At 45.2% G+C, this 21,462-nt stretch overlaps 1 protein-coding gene across 1 annotated transcript in view; it reads left to right on the forward strand.

Moving 5' to 3' along the window:
• Positions 1–2,651: 2,651 nt before the first annotated feature.
• LOC140721599 (NACHT, LRR and PYD domains-containing protein 3-like) overlaps positions 2,652–21,462 on the forward strand; it is a 54,443-nt gene continuing 35,632 nt past the window's right edge. The window contains exons 1-4 of the mRNA XM_073036411.1: positions 2,652–2,768; positions 6,571–6,738; positions 18,818–18,991; positions 20,088–20,184. Coding sequence (XP_072892512.1) covers positions 20,175–20,184 — 10 coding nt within the window. The 5' untranslated portion in view covers positions 2,652–2,768; positions 6,571–6,738; positions 18,818–18,991; positions 20,088–20,174. The remainder of the gene's footprint in view (positions 2,769–6,570; positions 6,739–18,817; positions 18,992–20,087; positions 20,185–21,462) is intronic.

Genomic DNA, 21,462 nt, shown 5'->3' on the forward strand with positions numbered 1-21,462 from the left:
TGTGTCATCAGTAAATGTACTGACCTATCCCTCCACTTCCTCATCCAGGTCCTTTATAAAACTGACGAAGAGAAGTGGTGCCAGAACAGATCCCTGAGGAACAGCACTAGTCAGCGACGTCCAGGCAGAGTATGACCCATCTACAAACAATTTTGCGTTCTGTGGGCAAAGCCATTTCTGAATCCACAAAGCAAAGTCCGCTTGGATCCCATGCCTCCTTACTTTCTTAATAAGCCTTGCATGGGGTACCTTATCAAGTGCCTTGCTGAAATCCATATACACTACATCAACTGCTCTACCTCCATAAATGTGCTTAGTCTCACCCTCAGAAAATTCAATCAGGCCGGTAAGGCACGAGCTGCCCTTGACAAAGCCAAGCTGACTATTCCTGATCATGTTATGCCTCTCCAAATGTTCATAAATTCATGAAACAGAACATGTGAAGTTGAATTCCTTACTTCCTATTTTCAGTTAGCCCTGCTGAGCCAGTTCCTCCATCACCAGGGTAACAGCCCAGCAGAGCTGCAGAGTGTTGAACATATTTATCGCTCTCTGGTCACCGCCCCTCAGTGACCTCAGGAGCCGGTGTGGAGGCCCGGATGTCTTGAGCATTCACTGTATGGAATATATAACGTTTCTATCGCAGGGAAGAGATAACTAATGAATGTAGGGATTGCATTCATGCAAATCTGTTCAGGATGTCACAAACAGGGTTCAACAGGGATCACTCCCTCCACAATTAGATAGATAGATAGATAGATAGATAGATAGATAGATAGATAGATAGATAGATAGATAGATAGATAGATAGATAGATAGATAGATAGATAGATAGATAGATAGATAGATAGATAGATAGATACTTTATTCATCCCCATGGGGAAATTCAACTTTTTTCCAATGTCCCATACACTTGTTGCAGCAAAACTAATTACATACAATACTTAACTCAGTAAAAATATGATATGCATCTAAATCACTATCTCAAAAAGCATTAATAATAGCTTTTTAAAAAGTTCTTAAGTCCTGGCGGTAGAATTGTAAAGCCTAATGACATTGGGGAGTATTGACCTCTTCATCCTGTCTGAGGAGCATTGCATCGATAGTAACCTGTCGCTGAAACTGCTTCTCTGTCTCTGGATGGTGCTATGTAGAGGATGTTCAGAGTTATCCATAATTGACCGTAGCCTACTCAGCGCCCTTCGCTCAGCTACCGATGTTAAACTCTCCAGTACTTTGCCCACGACAGAGCCCGCCTTCCTTACCAGCTTATTAAGACGTGAGGTGTCCCTCTTCTTAATGCTTCCTCCCCAACACGCCACCACAAAGAAGAGGGCGCTCTCCACAACTGACCTATAGAACATCTTCAGCATCTCACTACAGACATTGAATGACGCCAACCTTCTTAGGAAGTACAGTCGACTCTGTGCCTTCCTGCACAAGGCATCTGTGTTGGCAGTCCAGTCTAGCTTCTCGTCTAACTGTACTCCCAGATACTTGTAGGTCTTAACCTGCTCCACACATTCTCCATTAATGATCACTGGCTCCATATGAGGCCTAGATCTCCTAAAGTCCACCACCATCTCCTTGGTCTTGGTGACATTGAGACGCAGGTAGTTTGAGTTGCACCATATCACAAAGTCCTGTATCAGTTTCCTATACTCCTCCTCCTGTCCATTCCTGACACACCCCTGGTTCCCTTGTTCATTCATCCCTCCCCACTAATCTTCTTCCAGATACTTATCCCTGCATAAGCCTAAGTGCTGCACCTGCCGTACCCCTCCTCCCTCACCTCCATTCAGAGACACAAAGCAGTCCTTCCGGATGAGGCAACGCGTCATTTGCGAATCTATTGCTGGGCTCATCTATTGTGCCCCGTGCTCCCGATGCGGCCTCCTCCACATCGGTGAGACCCGCCATAAACTGGGAGACGGTTTTTGTTTAGCATCTCTGCATCATCTGCCACAAGGGGGACTTTGCAGCGGCCAGACGTTTTAATTCTGATTCCCATTCCGACGTTTCGATCAGACCGCCCTCAGGGTGGAGGAGCAACACCTTAGTGATCGTCTTCACAAAAAAAAACCAAAGGCCGGCAGATGTGTGGAGACGGAAGGGATGGAGGAAATGAGGATCGGACAGAAACATGTGGCTGAGATGGGAGAGCAGCCGCCATCTTGTTGATGGTTAGAGGGGCTGAATGGCCTCCTCCTGCTGTTTTTCACTTGATGTTTCAGTGTTCCTGTCCAGTGAGGCTCCGGAGGAATGTGAATAGAAAAAGAGTGTTTATAAACATAGAAGTGATTTCAATGAAACCTGCACAATTCCTTTTCGGGTGGGAATTGTATATTGTATGTCGGACCGGGATGGCAATCGAACCCTTAACTCTGAGAACCGGGAGATGGAGCCATGGGGACGGGGAAGATACAGAGGGAAACATTAAAAATGTAGCTGGTGTAAATATGGAATAATGTGGGGAATGCGGCAGGTAGGTCGGGCAGCGTGTGAGGGGCGAGGAGCAGAGTCACCGGTTTCTCGCTCCCATTTCAAACGCAGATCTGCAGCATCTCAGGTTTTTGCTTCCGAGGCCCCGCCCCTGCTCTCACAGTCTCCGGATGGGCGGGGTTTTCTTTCCGTTCTATGTTCAAGCTGATCGTCTGTGGGGAGCCGGTGGACGGATCTCGCTGCACTCCGGACAAATTGATGAAGTTCTCATCGGTCAGTATTGAGGCCGGTCACTGGGGTTGAACGCAACCGACAATTTCCCATCGGTGAGTACTGAAGTCGATCCCGGGGGCGGGGAACCTCATGTTGGGCAGAGAGTCCCGTTAACTTTCTCGAACTGGCGGCCTCGTCCCGCTTCCTGGATACAAACTGTCGTGGTCGGTCCGGGTTGTGGGACCTTCACACCGAACCGCCTGAGATGAGCCGATGCTCAGCCCCTGGTGTTCTGGTCCCAGGAGCGGGATGAGGTGGTGATGCCGAGACTGAACCCATCCATTAAGATGTACCTGGTGAACTTTACCTCTGTCACCCGGCCCAGTATCGGATCCAAACTTCACCTGGATCGACGCCTGGGGTCGATAATTGTTTTACATATTTCCAGCACACTGGAAGCGGCCGTTCGGTAAAACAAATCATTCTCAATGATATATATATATCAACCATCTTGTTCCACCTCTGTCCAGCCTGTATCCCACTACCTCAATGATATATATCAACCTTCTAGTTCAATCTCTGTCCTGCCTGTATGCCACCAGCTCAATGATATATATATATATATCAACCTGCTTGTTCAATGTTTGTCCAGACTGCATCCCAATGCCGCAATGATATATTTCAACAATCTCTCTTCTTAACTTTGTCTTCATTGTGAAGTTTAGTATTGAAGCTTTCTATTTATTTATTTATTTATTTATTTATTTGTGTGCCTGTCTGTTTGTTTGTTTGTTTGTTTATTTATTTATTTATTTATTTAGTTAGTTAGTTAGTTAGTTAGTTAGTTATTGTTCGCTAGGAATACCAGAGGTTTAGTTGGACACAACACGTGACAGGGTAAAAGCAACCATTTCAATTTTAGATTCACCGTTACAAAATGGCTGCAGTGTTAATCTTTGTCATAACGGAACTCACAGCATCTGATGTTGAGTTTGTTATTTCCTTTTTCGGTTATTTTCAGTGAGCCATTTCCTCTGTTTCCAGGGTAACGGCCCGTCAGAGCTGCAGCAAGTGTTGCAGTTTTTATCGCTCTGTGGTCACCGCCTCTCAGTGTAGAGACAGTGGCCTCTGGAGCAAATGTAACAGAGTGATAGTGGGAGGAAAGGATGCTGTGAGCATTGGCTGTATGAGATGTGTTACACCAGGGTCAGAATGAACTCAGAACTAACAGAGTGGTTGGGGTGGGGGTGGCATTTACAGTTCAGGGTGGCAATCTGTTACTACTTGTGCATTAAAATGAAGAGGGAGTAAATACTACAGTTGCAGGAACTTTAAAGTAAGGAAGGGAAAATACTGGAGACGCTCAGCAGATCGGCAGCATCTTGGACAGTCTCAGTTCTGGAACTGGGTCTTCCACCATTTGCCCTTTCAGAGACGTAGTCTGATGTACTGAGCTCCCAGCATTTTCTACTTTATAATTTTACATTTTGTTCCTGCTGCACTGCAGGAAACATGGCAGCCCGCTCTGCTGTGCAAGATCTCACACAGCGATGACATAGAGATCAAATGTGCTCGGTTTAGCTGCTGGGGTCAGGCTGAAGTGTATCCGCATCCTCTATACAGACCGGGGAACCAGCCTGAGCACCGGCCCCGGCAGAGGGTCATTAGGTTCCAATTCCACCTTAGTTTGTGAATCGGAAATGGCAGGAACTCCACGGCAAATTGCCGGCACCAAGGCGTCTTTGTATGGGTGATAATATTGTTATTAAAAACTATTATTAATGCTTTTTGAGATGGTGATTTAGATGCATATCATATTTTTTTTACTGAGTTAAGTATTGTATGTAATTAGTTTTGCTACAACAAGTGTATGGGACATTGGAAAAAAAAAGTTGAATTTCCCCATGGGGATGAATAAAGTATCTATCTATCTATCTATTGGGCTGGTGACTCTGATGATATGGAATTGGCAGTATGCGGGCTACAGTCCAGGTTGGTAATTCTGCAGCTGGGATCGGAATTTTCTCAGTCTGCAGTGAAGCTGAAATCCCGGGTGGTTGGGTATTGGTTATGGGGAAATCACAGTCAACACTGTCCAATAGGATATCATATCTGTCAAGTATTTTGGAGATTATTTAAGAATGAACTAGGGCGTTAGGTGAAGTTGGGCAGTGACGTTGTTCATCTGAACTTTGGTAAAGTCTGTAACAAGATCCTGCATGGCAGCTGATCGGGGAGGTTCGGTCACGTGGGATTCACAGGGAGCTGGCGAGGTGGGTTCACACCGGGCTAGAGAACAAGAAGGAGAGGGGGATGAATGTAGATGGTTCTAACGAATGGAGGCCTGTGACGAGTGGGATGTGAGTGTCAGTGTTGAGATCTCTGTAATTTACTATTCATGCCATTGATTTGTATATGAATGTACATGGCTACACAGAAAATGTAGTGTAGTTTTTTTGGGGGGGTTTGATTTACTTTTCAGCTGGTTTGGCACACTATTGTGTTCCTGTGATGTACTGTTCCATGTTCTGTTCTATCTTCAGCATCTAGAGTTGCTCTTTGACTTCCACTGGCAGATAGACAGGTGAGAGTGAGGGGGAATTTCCAAATGTGAATTCAGTTCTGAAACCCCGGTCTATTTCTACCGGTGCAAACACAAAACGGTATTTAATCACAGCCTCTCCCTGTGAGAGATGGAATGGGAACTCATTATCTGCTTTGCTTCCAAAGGAACTTCAGAACCAAACATCTGAGCACAGAACAGAAATACTCGCTCAACATCTCATAAACGCGGACAATTTGATTCCCCGATTCATTTTATCTGGGTCAAGACATGTGTGGTATCCCAGGATGCAACCTCAGAGGGTCACAGCCCGCACCCAGAGCCTCGCACATCTTTTCCACATCTCACACTGACAGATTCACGCTACCAAGATCCAGCCCCCGGAGACGTCTGCTTCATTGCGGAAGGAGGAACATCCAGCCGCATCTGTAAAAGCACCAACGTAGACTGAAGCCCAAACACTGACAGTTCCATATTCCTGGAGCCCCCATCCCAAGATCGTATCTCAAGCACCAGCTCTCCCAGGGCTCTTTGTTGCCAGAATAATCCGAGGAATGATAAGCATTATGCATGTGGAGCATTTGATGGCCCTGGGCCTGTGTTCAGTGGGGTTCACATGGTTGGCGGGTAAGGACAGGGGTGATTATTTACACCGACTGAATGACAAGAAGTTTGGTTGCAGTGAGAATGGAGAGGGTGTCTTGATTAGACGGAGACTCTGGGATCTGAGAGTACCGCCTCAGAATAAAGAAGCTTCACTTTAAAAACTGAGATGAGAGCAATTACTTTAGCCAAGTGTTGGTTGATCTGTGGAATTCGATGCCACAGAGGGTGGTGGAGGCTGTCGTTGGGTATATTCATGTTCTGGATTGCTAAATAGGTTGCGTGCTATAGCAGGGAAGCAAGAATACGGTGTTGGAAAAAAAATCCTCCATGATTGATTTTGGAGCAGACTAGAATGACCGAATCACCTAATTCTACTCCTGTGCATTATGATTTGTATCTTATACCATGACTGAGTAATCAGTTCTTTGTGTCCCATCACAAAGAAGAGAAACTCTTCAGATGCTGCCAAGCAACACACACAACATGCTGGAGGAATTCAGCAGGCCAGGCAGCATCTATGGAAGAGAGTAGAGTCGACATACAGATGCTGCCTGGTGTGATGAGGTCCTGCAGCAATTTTGTGTGTGTTTCTTTGTATCCCATGTCAGCCTTTGGAAAGTGTGAGGGGCAGTTACAGATTTCTTCACTCGCATCATTATATATGAGTTCAAGTTTAAGTTCCAATAAGTTTACTTCTTTGTTCTACTTTGTATGAGTAATATGCTTCATTATCTCTCTGGTTAAAGATAGACCTGACCTGCGAGATGTATTGGAAGAAAAGCCCACGACAGGAAGAAAATCACAACTGAAGACGAGTGAACAGCAACAATGAACCAGCCCGAAGACGGACAGCAGCAAATGGAGATAACCCATCTGACTTGGCGTCTCCATTGATTCAGTCAGGAGAAAGTTTGGTGAGTCTTATTTACCCAAACACTGGTCCTTTAGACATTACATTTCTGTATCAAGGAAGGTAGGAAATAGCTGGAGTGGGACTGAATAAGCCTCGGAATACTAATATGCGTCTGTCAGACCCATTTGCACTCACTGCAGATTTGCTAACTACTCTGAGAAGCCACGCACATTCCCTCATATTGTTTGCTCATTTCAAACTCTTATCAGTTCTGCTGTTTCCTTGCTTGGCTGTGTTAGGTCACAACAATCTCAAAATGCATTGAGAATTTCCTCCCTTTATAAGAGGCCGCAGTTTTCTCCTGCTCTAGTGATTGCAGAAATGTGGAATCACCATGAACTACAGCAACATGTCATTGACTTCTCTGTCTATTGCAAGCTGCAACGATATACTTGCCCTCGAGTATGTTGTCGCACAAGCCTCCGCAAACCCTCTTGAAGCCAAATGTCCCAGCACCACATTTCAGTCTTAACTAGCAAATGCCAACCAATAATTTACATTTGTATACCCTGTCGCCATCAAGTACATTTCTACTAATAAATTGTCAGAACCTACGAATCTGTGATTAAGCATATTTAGGTTTTATAATGAAGTTATGTTCCCATTTGGCCCTGTACCAAAGGCATGGGTTATATCTGTACTTGAGATGTCCCTGCAGCCGGGACTTCTGGAGCTGCCGGGGTGAGTTTAAACTCAGTCGCTGCGGGATGGGAACCAGAGTGTTTGGTCAGATAATAGAAGGGTTGACATAAAGGTAGATGCGAAGTTCACAGAGACTGTGGAAGGGTCGGATGTGGACAGGGCATCATGTAGTCAGTTGGAAATGTCTTTAATTCAATACAATATGTATTGAGAATACGAGTAACTTAGAACATGGATGGTACATGTTATCACCATTACACAGACCGGACTGTTACAAGGGCAGGTTTGGTGTTTGATGCTCCAGGTTTTACTTGTTTCATAATACATATGGAGGGAGGGGGTGAAAAGCGGAGAATTGTCTTTACTAATTAGGAATCATATGACAGTTACATAAACAGAGGACATCAATGTGGGTGGAAGTCAGAAAAGGGAAGGGAGCTATCATTCTGTGAGTATTCTATAGGCCTCCCCCAAAGCCACTGGGATAATGAGAGCAGATAACTTGGCAGATTTGGGAAAGGTGCAAAAACAACAAGGTTATTATCATTATTGATCTCAATTTTCCTGATGTTGATCCCACCTCCTTGTTCCAAAATGTGTCAATGGGGCAGAATGTGTTGTGTGTCCAGGAAGGATTCTTGACATGGTATGTGGATGGGCTAACTGGAGGATTTGCCATACTGTATCTAGTATGAGGCAATGATGCTGGTCAGGTGACAGATGTCACGATGGGTGACCTTTTTGAGATAGAGACCACAACACCCCAACTTTCATCATTGTCATGGATAAGGATAGTAGCAGACGATACGAGGCAGTATTTAACCAGTGGATGGATAGTTACAATGGTATTCGAAGTATCTTGGGGGTGTAAATTGGGAAAACTTTCTCAAAGGGAAATGCCAGATGCAACTGTGAAGTTTGTTTCAGGAACACTTGAATGCGGTTCGGGGTAGATTTGTTCCACACACAGTGAAAGAATGTTTATATAAACGAACCGTGGTTCACAAGGGATGAGAACATTTAAGCAAGAGGGAAAAGGAAGCATTATTTAGGTACAGTAAGCAACATTCAAGCGAGGCTCTAGAGAATTATATGGTATCCTGGAAGGAACTTAAGAAGCGACTTGGAGGTCGAAGGCAACTTGAGAAGTCCTTGGGAAGTAGGACGAAGGAAAACCCAAGGCATTCTACATGTGGGTGAATAAGAGGAGGGTGAATAGATTGAGGGCAGGACTAGGACTACTCAGGAACAAAGGTGGAAACGTGGCTGGAGGATGCGGTGATAGGTGAGGTGCTTAATGAATGCTTTGCTTCAGTTACCAATGAGGTGGACAGTGATTGTGATGATAGAATAGCAGCATGGCAATATTAAGAAAGAGATGTTCAATCTACCAATATACACCACATTACTACAGGAAGTGAGGGGGGAGGTTACGGGGCATTGACAATGATCATTGTATCTTCTCTGGCCACAGGGATAGTAACACATGATTGGAGGCTGTCAAATGTTGTTCCATAATTCAATTGTCATGGTTCCGGTTGGCTGTTCCCCTTTAATGCTCCTTTCTCCCTAATTATGCCCTAATTTCAGTCAATAGATCTCCATTGCTGCTAGTTTACTCAAGTACCATACACCTGGTTTTCATCAGAAACTGTGAAATAAATACGATGGCGACACGATCACAGGTTGCCAGTTTGTTGGTCTATTCCCATGTGATACTTTGTCTCTCGACTGCTTAGAACTGTTAGTTCTAAGTTCAACTCCAGTCTCAAGATATTCCATGAAAACCCCGTCACCGTGTCAAGACTCCATGTCAGAGCTCCGTGTCAAGATTCCTCCGGTTTGCTGTCCAACGTTCACGCCTGCGCCCGCATCCCCAACTCAATCTCCACGCCGGTGTCCTGCACTTGGGTTCTGCTCAGTCGCTCTGTGCCACATCAATAAACCCAATGGGTTTAATCCTGGGGATTATAGACCAGTGAGTGTTACATCGGGGTGGGCAAACCCTTGGAACTCCAGCTGAAAACAATGAAAGACAGTTCCTTATCTTGCTCCGGTGGTTGAACTTGACAGCGGTGAAGGCAAGGCTCAAGGCAAGGCAAGGCTCCAGGCGACGCAGGCTCCAGGAGGAAGGTGAAGGGAAGGGATACAGACAGGGGGTATGGACAAGAATCAGCTTCCTCAACAGAAACTGGGGAAAACCTGGAATAAGGAACATGGACCGGACTGTGAACCGGAAGGCGCTACGATCTTAATGTGTTTCCCCGGAAAGGAGCTCCAAATCCACCAGACAAAGCAAGACTACTCAGACACACCAAGTCAAGACACCAACTCTACCACCCAACAAACCAAAAACTAAAGCTACAAGACCTACACAAAACCATATAGTTACAGTTAACGTATAGTTACAACAGTGCAGCCAATCCCATAATTGTTTAAAAAAAAACCATGGGCACAGTAAAAAATAGTCCAAAGATGTTAAAAGATTCTAAGTTCGAAAGAAACCATGACACAGTTTCCACAAGTCCTCAGGGTCCCGATAGACTCGTCATCCCACGCAGTCGGCAGAAGGGATTACCCCCGCTATGGACTTCCAAGGCGCCTGTGGACTCAACTTCACAGACAATGAAAGCTCTGTCAGACCCAGCCTCGCAGACGCAGTACACAGTGAAAGCGCCCCGACCGCAGCGGACTCCGAGTCCGTCGAACCCGTTGTGTTAAAGTTAGACCTGAGGTGAGAGATGTATTGGAAGAAATGCCCCAAATGGAAGCAAACCACGAGTGAAGACGAGGGAACAGCAGCAAGTTAACCTGCCCGAGGACTGAGAGCACCAACTGGAGAGAACCCATCTGACTCAGAGTTTCCAGTGATTCAGTCAGCAGAAAGTCTCGTGAGTCTCGTTTACTCAAACACTGGTCCTTTAGACATTACATACCTATAACCATATAACCATATAACAATCACAGCACGGAAACAGGCCATTCCGGCCCTCCTAGTCCGTGCCGAACTCTTAATCTCACCTAGTCCCACCTACCCGCACTCAGCCCATAACCCTCCACTCCTTTCCTATCCATATACCTATCCAATTTTACCTTAAATGACACAACTGAACTGGCCTCTACTACTTCTACAGGAAGCTCATTCCACACAGCTATCACCCTCTGAGTAAAGAAATACCCCCTCGTGTTTCCCTTAAACTTTTGTCCCCTAACTGTCAAATCATGTCCTCTCGTTTGAATCTCCCCTACTCTCAATGGAAACAGCCTATTCACGTCAACTCTATCTATCCCTCTCAACATTTTAAATACCTCGATCAAATCCCCCCTCAACCTTCTACGCTCCAATGAATAGAGACCTAACTTGTTCAACCTTTCTCTGTAACTTAAGTGCTGAAACCCAGGTAACATCCTAGTAAATCGTCTCTGCACTCTCTCTAATTTATTGATATCTTTCCTATAATTCGGTGACCAGAACTGTACACAATATTCCAAATTTGGCCTTACCAATGCCTTGTACAATTTTAACATTACATCCCAACTTCTGTACTCAATGCTCTGATTTATAAAGGCCAGCGTTCCAAAAGCCTTCTTCACCACCCTATCTACATGAGACTCCACCTTCAGGGAACTATGCACTGTTATTCCTAGATCTCTCTGTTCCACTGCATTCCTCAATGCCCTACCATTTACCCTGTATGTTCTATTTGGATTATTCCTGCCAAAATGTAGAACCTCACACTTCTCAGCATTAAACTCCATCTGCCAACGTTCAGCCCATTCTTCTAACCGGCATAAATCTCCCTGCAAGCTTTGAAAACCCACCTCATTATCCACAACACCTCCTACCTTAGTATCATCAGCATACTTACTAATCCAATTTACCACCCCATCATCCAGATCATTTATGTATATTACAAACAACATTGGGCCCAAAACAGATCCCTGAGGCACCCCGCTAGTCACCGGCCTCCATCCCGATAAACAATTATCCACCACTACTCTCTGGCATCTCCCATCTAGCCACTGTTGAATCCATTTTATTACTCCAGCATTAATACCTAACGACTGAACCTTCTTAACTAACCTTCCATGTGGAACTTTGTCAAAGGCCTTGCTGAAGTCCATATAGACTACATCCACTGCCTTACCCTCGTCAACATTCCTCGTAACTACTTCAAAAAATTCAATAAGGTTTGTCAAACATGACCTTCCACGCACAAATCCATGCTGGCTACTCCTAATCAGATCCTGTCTATCCAGATAATTATAAATACTATCTCTAAGAATACTTTCCATTAATTTACCCACCACTGATGTCAAACTGACAGGTCTATAATTGCCAGGCTTACTTCTAGAACCCTTTTTAAACAATGGAACCACATGAGCAATACGCCAATCCTCCGGCACAATCCCTGTTTCTAATGACATCTGAAAGATCTCCGTCAGAGCTCCTGCTATCTCTACACAAACTTCCCTCAAGGTCCTGGGGAATATCCGGTCAGGACCCGGAGATTTATCCACTTTTAAATTTCTTAAAAGCGCCAGTACTTCCACCTCTTTAATTGTCATAGGTTCCATAACTTCCTTACTTGTTTCCCACACCTTACACCATTCAATATCCTTCTCCTTAGTGAATACCGAAGAGAAGAAATCGTTCAAAATCTCTCCCATCTCCCTCGGCTCCACACATAGCTGACCACCCTGATTCTCTAAGGGACCAATTTTATCCCTCACTATCCTCTTGCTTTTAATATAACTGTAGAAGCCTTTCGGATTTACTTCCACCTTATTTGCCAAACCAAACTCGTAACTTCTTTTAGCTTTTCTAATCTCTTTCTTAAGTTTCCTTTTACATTCTTTATATTCCTCGAGCAATTCCTTTACTCCATGCTGCCTATATCTATTGTAGACATACCTGCACAAAGGAAGGTAGTAAATAGTTGGGACGAGACTGAAAGTGCCCAGAAGTACCAGTTATGCCTCTGTCAGACCAGTTACAATCACTCCAGGTCAGGTGATGTGCTGTCAGTATCCCAGCTCTTTAAAGTCACTCACATTCCCTCAGTGTTTGCTCATTTCAATATCTTGCATCTTGTGAAAAAAGCTTTTGGTCACTTCTGAGTGGGGAGAGGTAGACAAAGGGGAGAGTTTATACTTAATATCTTTAAAAACAAGTAATTCTTTGAACTTACTTGCTGCAAACTTGCTTGACCTTTTCTACTTGGAGTGACGGAGAATGAGGGGTGACCTGATAGAGGTGTATAAAATGATGAGAGGCATTGATCATGTGGATAGCCAGAGGTTTTATTCCCAGGGCTGAAATGACTGATATGAGGGGGTATAGTTTTAAGGTGCTTGGAGGTAGGTAGAGGGGGGATGTCAGGTGAGTTTTTCCACACAGTGTGGTGGGTGTGGAATGCTTTGCTGGCGACGCTTGTGGAGGCGGGATAAAATAGGGTTTTAGATAGGTAAATGGAGCTAAATAGGTAAATAGACTTTTAGATAGGTAAACGGAGCTCAGGAAAATAGGTCTGTGCTGTTGGGTAATTCTAGACAGTTTCTAGAGTAGGTTACATGGTCGGCAGAACGTTGTGGGCCAAAAGGCCTGTAGTGTGCTGTTGGTTTCTATGTTCCATGTTCAAACTTACTACCTATACCCTATATATTCCCAACCAAATGATTGATATAGATGGCAAGTAACAATAGGTGTAACCATGGGGAACATCACTAGGCACTGGCCTCGAGTCCAATAAACAGCCTCTCACCATCACCCTCTAATTCCTGCCATTCAGCTGTTCCCAGACTCTGGGGCTCTGTAGCAAACACAATGTTCAGGAAGTTTAGTCAATAATTAAAGTGAAAAGGGAATTGTTGCTTCCTGAAAAGTCACGTATCCTGTCTGATTCAATGGACCAACTCCTCCCTTGTTTATGACTTAATTTATCCTGGGTCCTATCCTTCTGGGTCACGCTGCGTCTGATAACCCACATTCCCAACCTCCTTTCTCCCCGCCAATGACCCCACACTCTTTCCCCATTTAACCCCCACCCCCACACGTGGACTGATCCACATCACCCACATCCTCCCTCCCAGCGAGGGGAACCACAACTAATTGATCCCACAGTCTCGGCTCAGACATGAAACTAAAACCAGATCTTCAAGACCAGACAGCCTGGACTGTCCAGCCATCCGGCTCGGACCCAGCCCACTTCCACTGCAGCCGACGCTCGATTTACACAAACCTGTGATCAGCCCCTTCCTCACCGTCGCCTAAACGGGAGAACTACCGGCATCAGCTGGGTTCGGAACTGTGCTGCACTTTGCAGAACGTCCCTATGGCACCACTGGAGGGCGAATGGACAACACAGAGGGTTTGACTGACCTGTCCTTTCAATTTCACACCCCTGAACTCCACATCAACTCCATCCAACCAAATCTGGGCAAACTTCACTGACCAGCAACTATAGTGTATCTCAGCGATCAGCTGTTTGAATGATACACTGACTTAGAGGAAGGGGTATCTGTGGTCCACATTGCCAGTGTTTAGTTTGTCAGGAGACATAGACTGCAGTGATGAGAGGTCTTCTGTTAACTGATATAAATCTGTGTTTAAACTGCTGTCAAATCCATTTTACATCAGTATAACCATTGTTTATGAAATCAGTAAACAAACAGGATACTGCATTGACTGGTCCAATCCAAACCAGATCACCCTGGAAAGTCCTCTCCAGAAACATTTGGGTTTTGTAACCCAGTTCGAGAAAAGGGCCAATGCCCACTCCGTCAACAACATGGGAAAGCCGGGCACATAGCAGGGGACTCTCCTGATTCAGTGATGAAATCCGTTAAGTTTCCTTCATTGTTCTCCTGAAATCATTAAAAATATCAATTGAACATCTTTTGAAAACAACTTCTCACCCACATGTGACGTCACTCTGCGCCCCCTCATGCCTGATGTCAGGTGTGGGTTCCCCACACTGGGATTTGATATCACTCTGCGTCCCCTCATGTCTGACGTCACGTGTGAGTTCCCCCACACTAGGATCTGACGTCACATGTGCACTTCCTTACGTCACACTGGTGCTGAGACGGTTGAATTTTACCGGCTAAGGTAACAGCTACCTGACCCACCCACCCCACCCGACAGTCAACAGAGGCGTTACCCTCTTCACATTGGTGAGAAGTGATGTCAATCACTGCTTACACCCAATAACGGAGATGGACCGGCCGAGAGGGCGTTACCCCTGCTGATACCGACTTCCGCTCCCGTCCTCAAACTCCCATTCAAAACAGAACAAATCTCAAAGTAAATGTCCAGCCTTTTTATTTATTTACATTTCCCTCCACGTGAAGTTGGGTGCGTTCGTGAAGTGACTTCTGTAGCCGGATTATAATGTATTGCTGACAGAGAGGAGGAGACCGCTCGGCCCATTGGCTTGATGCAGGCTGCTCGCAGTGTGACTGATCTGGCAGAATGACGAGGGTGAGGGATTTTACTGAGATGATAAAGATGGTGTGAGAGGGGGGTGAGTCTGAGAGGTTGTTTGGGGGATCAAGGAGCAGGATGGGGAAGGAGCCCATTGACAGTGGGGAAGGGGGTGAAGATGGCGTGAGAGGGGTGTGAGTCTGAGAGGTTGTTTGTCTCTGGGGAAGGAGCCCATTGACAGTGGGGAAGGGGTGAAGATGGTGTGAGAGGGGGGTGAGTCTGAGAGGTTGTTTGTGTCAAGGAGCAGGATGGGGAAGGGGCCCATTGACAGGGGGGAAGGGGGGTATATTATTGAAAGGATGAAGATGGTGTGAGAGGGGTCGGACAGGATACAGAGGCGAGCAGAGGGATTCACCACATTGGGAGGCAAACACCGGCACACTGTTGATCTGCAAGTGTGGCCGATGGTCCGGGCAAAATGGATTGGAGTCGTGTTGGGGGGCAAGAATGAACTGGTCTTGAGTCTTATTGAATGACAGGATGAACTGAACGGGCTGAGTGGCCTGCTCCTCTTTCTGGTGTCTTGGTGTTAAAAGAGAATGAATAACCAGACCCTTCTTGGGTCTGCATGATGTTCCAGTGGGTGTTGTAGGGACCGGTGCTTGGAGCCCAGTTGTTTCCAAACTGTGTCAACAACTTGGCTGAGGGAACAAATTTAACATTTTCAAGACTGCTCTTGAAAAAAATGTGTATTTGTACATTGTTAATGACAGAAAATCTATATTTATGATTATTGACACAACATATTAACAATGTGTATTGTTAATGACATAAAACTTGTATTTCTATATTGATAATGGCGCAGAATTGTATAATCTGTCATCTGAATGTACTTGCCTGTGATGCTGCTACAAGTCAGTGTTTCTCTGTCCCTGTACCTTCCCATATTGTGCACTTGGCAATAAATTCAAGAGTTGTTTCTGCTACAGAAGTGGGTGATCTCACGGTTCCCACATTGGACTCCAGCTGACCTGTTTCTCCAACTCACTCCTTTTACCTCAGTTTCCCTGAAACCTCTTGACAAGAGACACAGAACATTGAACAGTACAGTACCAGAACAGGCCCTTCGGCCCAAAACGTTTTGCTCAGCTAATTAAATTAGGAATCAAATGGCTAACTAATCCCTTCTGCCAACACAATGTCCACACGTCCCTCACACTCATGTGCTGATTTAAATATCTCTTAAAAGTCACCGCTGTGTCTGCCAGAACCAGCACCCCGGGCGACACATCCTAGCAACCCGCCACTCTCTCTGGTAATAACACTTGCCCCTCACATCTCCTTTCAAACTACTCCCCCTCACATTAAATACATGGCCTCTTCTATTAGACATGTCTAACCAGGATAAAAAATATTGTCTGTCTTCTCTATCTCTGCCTCTCATAATGTTATACACCTCCATCGTCTCACCCCAGCCTGCAGGGCTCCAGAGAAAACAAGCCAAGTTTGTCCAACCTCTCATTATAGCTCATGCCCTCTAATCCAGGCAATATCCTGGTAAACCTCTTCTGCACCATCTGTGCGTTAAGTAATGAGGGACTGAGGTGCAGTGGCTAGGGAGGGAGGTAGAAAGTACATTGTATTTATTGTAAGAGTTATCAGGTATAAGAATGAAAATGACTTTAACGATTATTTGGACTTTGTTGAGATTGTACCTGGAATATGGTGTAAAATCCTGCCCCACCCCAATACTAACACGGGTTATATAGACCAAAGAACAAACTGCCGGAGGAACTTAGTGGGTCGGGCAGCATCTGTGGAGGGAAATGGACCGTCAACATTTCGGGCCGAGACCCTCCCTCTGGCCTGAGAGTGGACGGGAAATAGTCCGAGAAAAGAGGTGAGGGGTGGGGATGGGGCAAGAGCTGGGGAGTGAGAGGTGGAATTCCATGGAGGATTAACAAAGAGGTGAGAGAGTATTTGTTGTAGAGAGTGCAACAAAGATTCACCAGACTGATCCCTGGAGTGGTGGGGGTCATCATATGAAGCAAGATCAAATGTGATAGCCCTTTCATTTAGAGAATCGGGGACTGAGAGGTGAACACATTGAAATTCACAACATCATTACCGGCTGGACCAGGGATCCCAGTCTCTGAAAAAAGGAGTGGACGGTCCGGGACTGAGATGAGGGGAAATGTCTCCACTCCGAGGGTGGTGAATTTCTGTAAATCCCTACCACAGAGGGCGGTGAAGACTCGGTGATCATCCTCACATAAAACAGAGGCCGGCAGATGTGTGGAGACCGAAGGGATCGAGGAAATGAGGATCGGGCAGAAACATGTGGCTGAGATGGGAGAGCAGCCGCCATCTTGTTGATCGTTAGAGGGGCTGAACGGCCTCCTCCTGCTGTTTTTCACTTGATGTTCAGTGTTCCTGTCCAGTGAGGCCGGGGAAATGTGAATAGAAACATAGACTGATTTAAATAAAACCTGCACAATTCTGGATTGGGTCTAAAATGTGTGCCGGACCGGGATGGGATTCAAACCCGTAACTGTGACCCGGGGGGTGGAGGGATGTGGACGGGGAAGATGCAGAGGGAAATTTTAAAATATATCCAGTGTAATTATGAGATGATGTTTGAAATGCTATGGGGGGCGGGGGTGGTGTCGGGCAGCGTGTGAGGGGCGAGGAGCGGAGTCACCGAGTCACGTGGGAGACCGTCCACCCGTCATGTGATCCCGTTGTACCGCAGGGCTGCAGCATCGGCAGGTCCGTTTCCGAGGCCCCGCTCACAGCTCCGATAACGCGCTGACGACATCGCGCATGCTCAGTACGGGAAGGGACTTTAGTCTGCAGAAGCAAAATGCTCCCAAGAACGGAGCCTTTGTTGCAGCGCAGATGGAATTAAACACTGCCGGACAAACGTTTATGAAACCTGGACGTTTTTCTTTGTTGTACTGCATTTTTATCCTGTCTTTTAATTAGTAAGTAAAATCAAAAGAATGTTTTTTTTCTCTTGTCTGTCTTCATCCTAAAATATTCATAGATGCATTTTACAAAAGAGGACACATCTACGATGTTGTGCTTTTCTCAGTCCGTGTGAAAATTTCCGGCTCAGAGCAATGGTTGATCCATGTAGCTGCAGAAATAGTAATTAGAGGGAACATTGGAGACCGAACCACGTTACATTCTATGCATATTAATCACGATTGAATATGGTACATTATCGTGCTTCCTGTTATAGAGGAGATGTTAAAAGTCAAGAGAGTGGACAAAACAGTTTCACCGGGAGCCTCTCTGGTATCCAGGAAATAGTAATGAATAACGCAAGAAAAATTAATAATAATTTCGCCTTGTCCGTGGGAGCGTACTGTGAGGCAATGACGCTCAGGTGCTTAACAATATAGAACTAATTCTGAGCAGCGAATAACTAGACGGTCCATTTACTATAAATTCAAGAGCTTTTCGTTTTCGTTTCTCGAAAGATCACTATTAATGCCCCGATAATCACTTTTACTGCCTTTTCAGAACACTGTGTGTAATACCTCCCCCATTATAGGTATGAGCAAGTATGGGATCTGGGCCAAATTGCGCAATTAAGCGTTCAGCATATCACGCATCATCCTGGATAATCCCAGTTCTGATACTGGGTCTTCCACAGTGTCTTTTTCCACAGATGCAATCTGCCGTACCGAGTTTCCAGCACTTTACAAGAGGCCGCAGGAATATGGCATTGGGGCGGGAAAAAAATCAACCATGATTGAATGATGGAGGAGACTCGATGGACTGAATCACTTCATTCTGCTGTGATATCTTATCATGACTGAATGATGAGTCCTTCATATCCCGTATCAGGATTTGTGACGTGTGAGGGACAATTACAGATTTGTTCCATGAGATTCTTTTATTTGTCTTCAGCGTTTAAATTTCAGTGAGATTCGCTTTTGAAAAAATTGAGCAGAACTATTTTTTTTCTCCTTTGTATTGTTAATGTGCTTCATTATCTCTCTAGTTAAAGTTAGACCTGCGGTGAGAGATTTATTGGAAGAAAAGCCCACAGCTGGAAAGAAGCCACGAATGAGAACGAGGGAACAGCGACAAGTGAACCAGCCCGAGGACTGAGAGTACCAACTGAAGAGAACCCTCTGACTCAGAGTTTTCATTGATTCAGTCAAGAGAAAGTTTGGTGAGTCTCATTCACTCGAACACTGGTCCTGTAAACATTACATATCTTTACAAAGGAAGGTATGAAATAAGTGGAATGCCTCGGTCAGAGCAAGTTGCAATCACTCCAGGTCTGGTAATGTGCTTTTAGAAGCCCAGCTCTTTACAGTCAATCACATTCTCTGAGTGTTTGCTCATTTGAAGGTCCTGCATCATCTGAAGTAGCTTTTGGTTAGTTCTGATGTTTCCTTGTTACGTTATAATCATCTTAAAATGCGTTGACAATTTCCTCCCTTTATAAGAAGCCCCAAGTGTGTCGTGTTGTAGTGATTGTAGAAATGTGGAATTACCATGAACTGCAGCAACATGCCGTTGATCCCATTGGCTATTGCAATCTGCAGTGGTATACTTACCCTCGAATATATCGTCGCGTAGGCCTCTGCAGATAACAGACCATTTATAAAGCAAAATATCCCAACATTGCATTTTATTCAGTCCTCACTAGCACATGGCAACCCATAATTTACATTGACATACCTTGGCCTCATCAAGTACTTTTCTGCTAATTACATGGTCAGAACCTGTGAAGGTGACATTAAGCAGGGTAAGTTCGCAGAATGCACAACATTAGTAGTTCTGTTCACAGAGAAGATTATCGTAGCATCTAGGGGATCTAAATGGACAGGGGCTGGTAAAGAGATTGCAAAGCCAATCTGATCAGCAGCGGATTCATGCAGATGTTGGGGATCATGTGGAGGAAACAGCCAGAGGAAGTGGATGAGACACGTGCAGTTGCATAATTCAAAAAACAGTTGGGGTGTGTAGATGGAGTGAAGAGGCCAGAAGGGAGATGGCCCCATCACAGGAAATTGTGACCATCTCAGTGGGCACTGTGGTTGGCATTGTCTCGTTGGGCCGAACGCTCTGAATTTGGATTGTATTGCTCTGTGACTCTGTCAGTAGATGCGCCAGGTATCAGTGGACAGATATGGTGTGGAAGTGGTTACTAACAGGGAATGTTTGGTCCCCATGCCAAATGCTACAGGGGATGGAAATACTGTCATATTTGCAAAGTAGTCGTACTCTCTGACTCACTGTCTGCTTGTTGTGAAATTTAGAGCCTCACCAGCAGGAGGAGCTGTCCTGCAGAGCGACCAAAGTGTAAACAAGACGACGACAATCAACAATCGTCAGTCAGAATCAGAATGGACAAAGGTATGATAGATAGATAGATAGATAGATAGATACTTTATTCATCCCCATGGGGAAATTCAACTGTTTTTTTCCAATGTCCCATACACTTGCTGTAGCAAAACTAATTACATACAATACTTAACTCAGTAAAAAAAAATATGATATGCATCTAAATCACCGTCTCAAAAAGCATTAATAGCTTTTAAAAAGTTCTTAAGTCCTGGAGGTAGAATTGTAAAGCCTAATGGCATTGGGGAGTATTGACCTCTTCATCCTGTCTGAGGAGCATTGCATTGATAGTAACCTGTCACTGAAACTGCTTCTCTGTCTCTGGATGGTGCTATGTAGAGGATGTTCAGAGTTATCCATAATTGACCGTAGCCTACTCAGCGCCCTTCGCTCAGCTACCGATGTTAAACTCTCCAGTCCTTTGCCCACGACAGAGCCCGCCTTCCTTACCAGCTTATTAAGACGTGAGGCGTCCCTCTTCTTAATGCTTCCTCCCCAACACGCCACCACAAAGAAGAGGGCGCTCTCCACAACTGACCTATAGAACATCTTCAGCATCTCACTGCAGACATTGAATGACGCCAACCTTCTTAGGAAGTACATTCGACTCTGTGCCTTCCTGCACAAGGCATCTGTGTTGGCAGTCCAGTCAAGCTTCTCGTCTAACTGTACTCCCAGATACTTGTAGGTCTTAACCTGCTCCACACGTTCTCCATTAATGATCACTGGCTCCATATGAGGCCTAGACCTCCTAAAGTCCACCACCATCTCCTTGGTCTTGGTGATATTGAGACGCAGGTATCACAGGGATCTTTGAATTAAACTTTTGTCGCGTTTGTACACAATAGTTCAGATGAAAAAAAACTGACACAGGTGTTAACAGGGCATAGAAAAGTTTCATCCAGCAGTGTCATTTATCCCACTGGTAAAGCGGCCTTGAGTAATTGATTAACCCAACAGTTCCAGCGCAGGGACCTGACACCAGTAATGGTCGAATCACTCCGCTCATCATACAAAGCTTCAGCTGAGTGAAAGGAGCAGGGGCTCCTGCATCAGGTGGTCATGTGTGAAACACAGACAGGAATGTGACAGCGATCTTGTCGTTTATGTGAATGTTCAGGGTCAGGGTCCGTTTCACCTCCAGACAGACCCTGAGGTGTAAGACATCTTCAACTTTCACTTATAAAATTCAGAAGCAGATGATAGGAGCATTTCCGGGATTTCCGAGATTCTATGATTACACAGCATTTCAGGTTTTGGAAGGAAAGCTACCAACTCCCCCCGGTTTTT

This window comes from Hemitrygon akajei, unplaced genomic scaffold (genome assembly GCF_048418815.1).
Source record: "Hemitrygon akajei unplaced genomic scaffold, sHemAka1.3 Scf000058, whole genome shotgun sequence".
NCBI lineage: Eukaryota > Metazoa > Chordata > Chondrichthyes > Myliobatiformes > Dasyatidae > Hemitrygon > Hemitrygon akajei.